The sequence below is a fragment of the Carassius gibelio genome, chromosome B2, assembly GCF_023724105.1.
Source record: "Carassius gibelio isolate Cgi1373 ecotype wild population from Czech Republic chromosome B2, carGib1.2-hapl.c, whole genome shotgun sequence".
NCBI classification, from domain to species: domain Eukaryota; kingdom Metazoa; phylum Chordata; class Actinopteri; order Cypriniformes; family Cyprinidae; genus Carassius; species Carassius gibelio.
In genome coordinates, this window is record NC_068397.1 from 31740129 (window position 1) to 31750192 (window position 10064).

Genomic DNA, 10064 nt, shown 5'->3' on the forward strand with positions numbered 1-10064 from the left:
TACACTTCTCCAATTTAATAAAAAAAATATCCTGATGATTTTGAAGCAGACACAAAGAAATACAATGAGTTTAAAAACAGTTATTAGAAAGAGCGGCGGCTGATCTGAGAAACTACTGAAACAACATTTATACAAACCAAGGCTATTCCAAATCAATATAATGACAAAGATTATAAGATTGTTAAATGTGGCATATAAATACTCAAACTTTACAAAATTTAATAAATGTATCTGTTAAAACTACGGAGGAAAAGAGGCTAATACCTTTAAAAGAAAAGTGTTTGTACAGAGACGTGCAAGAAGAAAACAAACGTGTTCTGAGACGTGTGTAAAGACATCAGCGCACAGAAGAGAGATCACACATCAGATCCAGAGCTGCTGGTCATGTGACTTCCTGTTCCTGCGGTCTCACACACCTCTGTTCTGTGGCTCAATCACAGGAAAACATGTCCACATTCACTCCAAAATAATGATAAATCATATTCCCTGTCATGAAAGTGAGGCCTAATAAAATTATTTTTTGCAGTGATGTTATTTTCATAAACACATTTGTGCAAAAACTGCTGTTTCTCTCATTACTGTAAGCACATAAATACTGTGAAGATTTATTTAAACCAGCATAAATTGAAAGTAGTACAAAACTTTAAGAATGCATAATTCAAATAAACATCAACAAAATTAAGATTACATTAATGAGAATGAAGGAATTAAATGTGTCATGAAAAATGACCAAGCAAAAAAAAAAAACAAATCCTGAACCGGGCTGAATTTTCTCTGAGAGTGAAATCTGTTTTGTTTTGTGGTGAATCTGAGTCGAGATGAGAGTTGGTCAGTCTGAGGATGGGAACACTGAACGACTCGTTACTGCTGCTAACGAGCACAGCTCAACAGTGAGGAGCGATGTGTGACCTCTGACCCCTGTCTGTCCTCGCTCTGAACACAGCCAATCAAACACAACCGAAGAAGATGAACCATGAACAACTCAATAAGTTAAAATCTGAACAATAAAACAGAGGAGTCTGCAGGTGAAAGGAAGCGGAGTCTCGCTCGTCCCATGAGTGTGTGTGTGTGTGTGTCTGTGTGTGTGAGTGTGTGTGTTTAAAGCAGGCTGGCCAGGCTGGTGGTGGGTCCGTTCTGAGCCTGAATCTGCACAGGAGGAGGGCCTTCAGTCCACTGAAACACACAGAAAACCTCGTCACACATCTTCATTGACATCATTCACATTATCTCTCATGTAAGAATGGGTTACGAGAGATTCCTGTCATCAAACAAAAACACAAGCTGTCAGTGCTGATGTTTGTTATTAGTTTAATCCAAAACAAACGGACAGAGATTTCTGAACTTTCCATTCTCAGGTAATGTGTGTGTGTGTGTGTGTGTGTGTGAGAGAGCATGTGTGTAAGTGCGCGTGTGACCTTCAAACTGGCTGTTATTAAGCCTCTCATCAAAAAAACACAACTTGACCCCAAACAACTAGTTAAAGAGCCAGTAAGATGAAAGTTCTAAGCGTCCTATAACTGTTTAGAAGTCCTGTACAACAGGTTTAAATCAATCCAAGGTTAAAAAACATTGTCATTTTGTCAAAATATCATTTTAAAATTACCTCAATTCTCAGAGATCCCCAAACGGTTCGCACGAAGCTGTTCAAAAGATTAAGTTTCCTTAAACCCCACCTTTCGGTAGCATACTGCATTCTGATTGGTCAACTAACATAGTCAGGTTTGATTGGTTCCGCACACACCTCCACGGTAAACTATGCGTTAGCATCTGTTTGGGGTGAATTATGTCTTATTCCTCTCATCGCGAAGCAAACAGTAAATTAAAAAAGCTCGAAGAACAGTCTCGCTGCTTTTTCTTCTTTTTAATGACGTGTTTGTACATGAAGATCAGCGCAGACAGGCTGCAGACAGCACACCTTGTTTGTTATCTATTATCTATAAGTGCACAAAGTTATGTCTGTATCCCAAAAAATAGTAGACCCTTTACAGATTTGATTGATGTATTGCTCTTATCCGTACGATTAAAACTGAAAGTGTAATTTAAGTTATTTTCGGGGTTATCAAGGTAAAATGACTCATAATACATGTCTCCTCGACATGATGCTATCACACCAACCAGAGCGTCTGTGTGTGGGGTGGGGCAGGTCCGTTTCTCCCCAGACGGTAGGCGGAGATTATTATCTTATTATATTTATAATAAGATTATTATAAAGTGTTCCTAGTGACGTACATAGAGATGGGCAAAAGATTTGAAATCTATAACTCTCTATTAGTTTTATTGGATCTTAGTGCTGCGTTTGACACAATTGACCACAGCATTCTTCTGCATAGACTTGAACACTTTGTTGGCATCAGTGGAAGTGCATTAGCATGGTTTAAATCGTACTTATATGACCGCCATCAGTTCGTAGCAGTGAATGAAGATGTATCATGTCAATCACAAGTGCAGTATGGAGTACCTCAAGGCTCAGTACTAGGGCCGCTACTCTTCACGCTTTATATGTTACCCTTGGGAGATATCATCAGGAAACATGGTGTTAGCTTTCACTGTTATGCTGATGATACTCAGCTCTATATTTCCTCGCGGCCCGGTGAAACACACCAATTTGAAAAACTAATGGAATGCATAGTCGATATAAAAAACTGGATGACGAGTAATTTCTTAATGCTAAATTCAGAAAATGTGTGTGTGTGTGTCTGTGTGTGTGTGTGTGTGTGAGTGAGCGTACGCTGATGAGGTTGTGCTCCGGCAGGCTGCAGGCGGCGATGTGATCCTGCAGGAGCTGCTGGGAGAAGTTCTGGTGCATCTGCGCTGCTTCATGTGCGTCCATCGAGTTCCCACAGGCCTTGTTCAGATCTGGACAGAGACACATGATGTGAACATCTCACATTATATCACAGTTTATTCACTAGGGCTGAGTCAAAAATATTGATCTCTTGATTTGAATCGACTCTTATTTTCAGGGAAGGACTCTTAAATCCCAGGAATGGATCAGTCGAGCCTGTTTTCAGTTAAAGCACAGAACACTGAAGATCATTTCCTTTCAATAAATCAGATTTCAGATTGTGTTCGTAGTGTCGCAGTATTTAAACTATAAATGCAGGTTATATGAGACGACAGGTGAACTTTAATACTAGTTTTAGCACAAAATAAACACCACGAAACTTCACAATCCTGTCTCTTTTTTTAGGTGAACTATCCTTTTTGCAAACATATCAATATTGTTGTTATTGTTATATAATCATACTGTCATATATTCACATAATAATTGTGCAGGACAAAAAATTTAATATTTACAATATATCTACACAAACAAGATTTTTCCAAATCATGCAGCCCGTATATTATAGATGCACAAGAGACTCTGTGTGTGTGCATGTGTGTGTGTGTGTGTGTGTGTGTGTGTGTGTGTGCTGCTGAACTGACCCTTGAGCAGAGCGGATGACCAGAGCTGCACAGACATGTCTGGGATCTTACTGGCCAGCTGCATCGCAGGAACCACCATGTTGTTACTCTCCTGAACACAGACACACAGAATGACTGACAGCGCTTCTACAGGACGCTCCGGCGTGTGTGTGTGTGTGTGCGTGTGAGATTTACTCTGTGGTTCCCCAGCACGTAGAATATGTGTCCCAGCAGCACCAGAGAGCAGGCCGTCAGACGATTCAGATCCTCCGCATTCGACATCTTCAGCGTCTCACGTAGGAAACGCCTGCAAACACACACACACACACACACACACACACACACACACACACGATCATCAATAATCACACACACGATCATCAATAATCACACACACACACACACACACACAACATGATCATTAGTAATCACTGACACACACACACGATCATCAATAATCACACACACGATCATCAGCATCACTGACAGACACACACACACACGATCATTAGTAATCACTGACACACACACACGATCAACAATAATCACTGACACACACACACGATCATCAGCCTCACTGACAGACACACACACACACAAACACACACTCTCTCTCACACACACACACAGGTCTGAGAACAGGAAGAGGAAACGCACTTGGCCTCGTTGTAGCGTCCCTGGAAGAAGGACAGAAGTCCTCTGATGTAGAAGGCAGCGGCGCGCAGACAGTGAGAACTAGAGACAGCAGAAACACCGAACAATCAAACCTGCAGCACAACAGCTTCATACAGCAGAGCCATTCTAAACCGCTTCACACGAACAAACAAGTGTCAGTTCATGAGTCTCGTGATTCATTACTGAATCAATCCCAGTGATTCAGTGAATCAGCTGTATGAATGAATCAGTTGAACAAACGATTCACTGAGACAGACACACTCCCATCTACTGGTGCTTTAGTTTCATATTTTCTTTCGGTTTAAAATAAATCAATTCTTATTTATTTTAAAAGCCATTTATTATATGTGTTTATGCTGAATCATAATATTTCCTTCCAAAACTACTTTATGGTAATGTGTTTTGTTGGGAATTTCTCAATCAAAATTGCTCTGGGATTAATTAATCGTCACACTGTGTGATTACTTTGATTAAAATCTGTAATCACTTGACAGCACTATTATATATATACATGTGTGTGTGTATATGTATACACACACACACACCTTGATTATTTCAGCTTCCTAACAGCATCAGGAGAATCTGAATTGTTCTGAATCTTTAGTTTTTGGAGTTATGTTCTTAATGGATTCATTCATCTGTTATGAATCTTCTGCTAAAGTGACAATTTCAGTCTGTGTGTGTGTGTGTGTGTGTGTGTCTCTCTCTCTTAGTGTGTGTGTCTCTCTTAGTGTGTGTGTGTGTGTGTGTGTCTCTCTCTTAGTGTGTGTGTGTGTGTGTGTGTGTCTCTCTCTCTCTTAGTGTGTGTGTCTCTCTTAGTGTGTGTGTGTGTGTAGGCCTGTCACGATAACAAATTTTGCTGGATGATAAATTGTCAGAGAAATGATGGCGATAAACGATGATATCCTTCTTTTTAACACTAAGAATATAATAATAATGGCATAATAACGCAGGTAAATCTTTTCAAAAGATCAATAAACTTTCATTTTATTATATTCTATTCAGAGCAAGAAATACTAACATGTTGACTTTGTGTGGCTTAAAATTAATTTATTTAGTATGTTATATGCGTCCGCACCACATCGAGTTAAAAACATCTCAGCCGTTGTTTCTGAAAAATGGGGTGCACCCAAACTGAGATTTCCTTGTTACCTGACGGGGAAGTTCTGGTCCGGGTTTATCCTCTCCAGCAGGTTGTAGAGCTGCACAGATGAAGAACACTGAGTCTCTGATGATTACTGATGAGGATTATTAATGTGTTTCATGATGACTGACCTCCTGATGTCTGTTCCCCTCTCTGATGTACACACTCGCCAGGTTAGTGACGATGAACGTCCACAGCTCCTGATGGGAGGTGAGCTGCGCACACACACACACACACACACACACACACACACACAGGTATGAGCTCGGCTCGGTCACGTCTGTAAGATCAGTGTGTGTTTGCGTGTCTCACCCGTAGCGCTGTCGTGAACTGGGCCTCAGCGTTGTCCATACAGTTAACAGAGATACAGTACAAGCCCTGAACACACACACACACACACACACATGACATGAGCACACGAGCCCTCCACTTAATCACTGATCCACTGACTCACTGATCTACTGACTCATCATTTTAAAAGCCATATTAATTTCATCAAAACATACTGGCCAAATTGTGTCACTCTAAAAACATGTACAGCAAACCAAATTTTGTCTTTAAATTCTTATGAATCACATGATCAGAAACGTGTAATTGAGTTGTTCCCTGTCAGCTGGTGTCAGCTGTGTGCTGCAGCAGAGAGGACTGATGTAGTGGAGTCTGGTCTCACCAGCAGTGTGTGGAGCTGAGCCGCGTGATTGGAGAAGAGCCGTGGAGACTGCTGACAGAGCTGACACACCTGAGAGATCTGACACATACACACACACCTGTTACACACCACCACCGCAGCAGCAGCATCAGCATCACAGCGCTCCATCAAACACACACACACACCTCCTGCAGCGCCGTGGCCTTGTGTCCCGTCACCAGACGACACATGATGATGTGCTCCAGCAGAATGACTTGAAACGAGGAAAGGATGGGGCTGCAGTCCAACACTGAGAAACACACACACATCAGAGCATCAGTTATCTCACACACACACACACACACACACACACGAGTCTCTGTGGCGTGACGTGACTCACTCTTCAGCTTCTCCAGCTGCATGAGGGCTTTATCAGTGTATTTCTGAGCTTTCTCCAGATACCCAGCCTGCATGGAGTGCATGACCGTCACCTGAAACACACACACACACACACACACAGCTCCAGTCAGAGATGGTTAAGGACGCAGCAGAACGGTGCTCTGAAGCAGTGTGACGTGGGACAGGACGACGCTCACCAGGTAGACCAGGACACACATGTGCTCTTTGGGCAGCCAGTGGAAGAGATCGGCCGAGTTACTGGGCAGGATCTCATCATCGTGGAGCGTGGAGATGGTCTGGATGCACTGCTGCAGCTGCTTCAGACACGGCTTGACGCTCTTCACCTGCACACACACACACGAGCTGGTCAGCTCACACACACATCACACTCACGAGCTCCTAACAGACAGGTGTGTGTGTGTCTCACCTGTCCGGCGTCCAGGTAATGTGTGACCTGCAGCACCAGGAAGAAGACGCGCAGAGACTCCTTCTGGATGGGGTTTCCCTGCCAGGTCTCCACGATCTGTCCACAGAGAGTCAGGAGCGGATGCACCTCCTGCAGCTTACGCTCCATCAGCAGCAGCTGCACACACAAGATCAGGGTCACACACTGCGAAGATCAGGGTCAGACAACCCTTCACAAAGCCTGGTGTTCTCCCTCAATCAGAAGAACACGAGTCCTGTCCGAATCTGAGCAGATCACGATCATCTGCTCCACTCTCAGTCTCTTCAGATCTCACAGAAGCAGTGCAGACATGAGCGCAGGTTTCTGCTCTTACAGCGTCCAAGGAGACACTAATCAACGACTGACTGAGTGGGAAAAGATTATTTTGTGACAAAAAAAAAATAGAACTTTTGTAGAAAAAAGAACTTGTGTCCACTCTTTCACAGACCGAAACTCTGGGCGTTCATTCTTGGGTTTACTCTTTATAAAAACAACTCAAGCCTCTTTCAGCAGCCGTAAAAACTCCAATTCAACCAATTCAATATGCCTATAATATAACATTTTATTGCAATTATTCATTATAAGATCAAGATTTCTGTGATATGATGAAATAAAAACATTAAAATAAGAACTGTATTGAAATAGTATTGTAATATAAACCTGTGTCCCTGCAGCACAGAAGCAGTCATCAGTGTCACAGACGGATATTTGTAGAAATACACAACAATACACTGTATGAGTCACAATTATACATTTCTCTTTTATGACAAAAATCATTAGGATATTAAGAAAAGATCATGTTCCATGAAGATATTTAGTATATCTCCTACTATAAATGTTATCAAAACTCCATGTTTGATTAGTAATATGCATTGCTAGGAACTTCATTTGAACAACTTTAAAGATGATTTTCTCAATATTTAGATGTTTTTGCTCCCTCAGATTCCAGATTTTCTAATATTGTCTTCTCCTCACAAACCAGACATCACTGAGAGAGTTTTGAGATGATGTATGTTGTCCCTCGTGACTGGTTGTGTGCTCCAGGGTCATACACAGGTAATACACTGATTGAGGAGGTTACTCACCATGCCTTTGCTCAACAGGAAGAGAGCTCTGTGAAGCAGACGACAGTAACATCAGTGTGAGGTAATCACTCAGACACCACAGGAACACACTGATGTGAAGACATGAGAAAGATACCTGGTGTATTCAGAGCCCACCACTCTGGCGTACTCCGCTCCGACCCCCAGCAGATCACACGCTGACACCAGGTCCTTCTCCAGAGTGTGCAGTTGCTGTAGCAGAACATCCCCATCACCATCACTATTATCATCTTCATCATCATCACTATTATCATCTTCATCATCATCATCATCATCACCATCACCATCACTATTATCATCTTCATCATCATCATCATCATCATCATCACCATCACTATTATCATCTTCATCATCATCATCATCATCACCATCACTATTATCATCTTCATCATCATCATCATCATCACCATCACTATTATCATCTTCATCATCACCATCAGCATCATCACAGACTGACTCGAGTCTGACTCTTATTCAAGAATTCAGCATGAATGTGCTGTGGACTGTAACGATGCGTGTCTATCTGTCTGTGTCTCTGTGAGTGAGTGTGTGTGAGTCTCTGTCTCTGTGTGTGTGTGTGTGTGTGTGTGTGAGACGCACCGCGAGCTGGAAGAGCAGTCTGCAGTGCCAGTAGGGGGTCTGCTGTGAGATCTGGATGGCCTTTCGTAGCAGTGGTTTCGCCGAATCAACCAGGTTCTTCAGAAGAGAAGAGAACTTCTTCAACACAAATAACACACAGACTACACAACTGATGCGTTTATACACACACTGATCAGTGTTAGCGGAATCTAAACGTGCTTTAGAAATAAACCTAATACAAAAAATAACAAGGTAGATGAGTATTCAAAACTTAATTCTCTGTATATTAATAACAGCTCCCTGATGCCTGCAGTTTATTTACAGTATAATAAAACAATATTTGCCAGAGAAAGCACTGAAATATAATTTCCCTTCCATCTGGTATTTATTCCCTTTAGAGGTTCCGTAGAACACGTAAAATCCTTTCCTAAAACTGATTCAGGAACATCCCTAACGGAAAGTGTAACATATCTTTGATCTATTAGTAAGTTAATAGTAAACACTGATTTCTTGAGTCAGGACTATCAAAGTACAGGTGCGTTCGACATCAAGAGTGCACAACATTTTTTTGATAAAAAAACATGAATAAATTTGTGGTCCCAAGAATCAAATCGTGAGGAACCAGAAGATTCCCACACACACCTGATATATTTTCTTGAAGAATCAGCTTCTCTTCCATCTTTCCCTGACCCTCTAACTCTAGCACACTCTATTCTAATTCTATTCTTTATAACTTTTGTCAGTCTATAGCTCTTTATATCTGAGAGTGAAGCAGTGCAGTGTTGTGAAGACTCACCTGCTGACAGTAGAGCTCCGACAGGAGACTCGCCGCCTCGAACTTCACATCCTCAAACTGAGCTATCTGCACATCTGAGCTGAGGAAAACTCAATAAAACACTTGATCATCACTTATCATTCATTCATTTACAGCACAGCTGATCACAACCCCAACTCAAATCAGGATCAAGTGTGACATTTGCTTAAAGGATACCTGCTGTGAAATGAACCACTGAAAGAGAGAGAAAGAGAAGCAGAAGTCATTTTTTTGTATTTTATATAATGTCACAAAACAAATACAGAAGAAAGAGGGAAAACAAGACAGACTCATTATATACGCTTATAAAACACGGAAACATCATCAATAGCACATTCCACCAGTACAAGAATTATACAATAATAATAGTAGCGTGAAACCGGGACTGCGGCCTAGACTCTCCGCTGAAGCCTCGGTCTTTCCTGCGCGCTCTCACCGCTTTCTCGAGGTGCGTGCGGGCCAGCTCGCTGTTCTTCGTGTGGTGATAGAGCACCGAGCCGAGCTGCAGGTGCGTGCGGGCCTCCACTCTCTGCGGGGGCTTGAACTGGAAGACGGCCTGGAGGCAGTGCACACACAAGCGGATTTTTGGAGGACTGGAGGTTCGGAAATGTTCGGCGAAACCGAGAAGAGCGAGATACCAGGAGTCCGGGGCCTCCGTGCCTGCCGCCATCATCACCACAACAACAACAATACGAGAGCGCGGTTGATCTCGCGAGACTTCCGCGGCCCTGCCCTGAACGAGAGCTGGGGGGAATCTCGCGAGAGGACGATTTCGGTGTTTGTTGCTAGATTTAGCAACTTGTTTTTTCAGAAAGCACCCAGCAATAAATGTAGATATTTTAAAAATATATTTTTCAACTTTTAGCTACTTT

At 42.3% G+C, this 10064-nt stretch overlaps 1 protein-coding gene across 2 annotated transcripts; it reads right to left on the reverse strand.

The window, feature by feature from the left end:
- On the reverse strand, positions 1–9915 carry LOC127951643 (MAU2 chromatid cohesion factor homolog). 2 transcript variants are annotated; one of them, XM_052549633.1, is made up of 19 exons: positions 9629–9915; positions 9370–9387; positions 9175–9240; positions 8400–8516; positions 7897–7991; positions 7782–7809; positions 6679–6834; positions 6449–6595; positions 6253–6343; positions 6059–6162; positions 5895–5972; positions 5537–5602; positions 5356–5439; positions 5233–5282; positions 4063–4140; positions 3601–3712; positions 3427–3517; positions 2729–2856; positions 1–1173 (listed from the first exon to the last, which is right to left on the reverse strand). In XM_052549633.1, the coding sequence occupies exons 1-19, from the start codon at positions 9863–9865 to the stop codon at positions 1099–1101; spliced, it is 1821 nt and encodes a 606-aa protein (XP_052405593.1). In that variant the 5' UTR covers positions 9866–9915; the 3' UTR covers positions 1–1098. The 2 variants fall into 2 exon arrangements, with proteins under 2 accessions (XP_052405593.1, XP_052405594.1); XM_052549634.1 differs by having other exon boundaries at positions 8400–8495; positions 9629–9910.
- Positions 9916–10064: the final 149 nt, after the last annotated feature.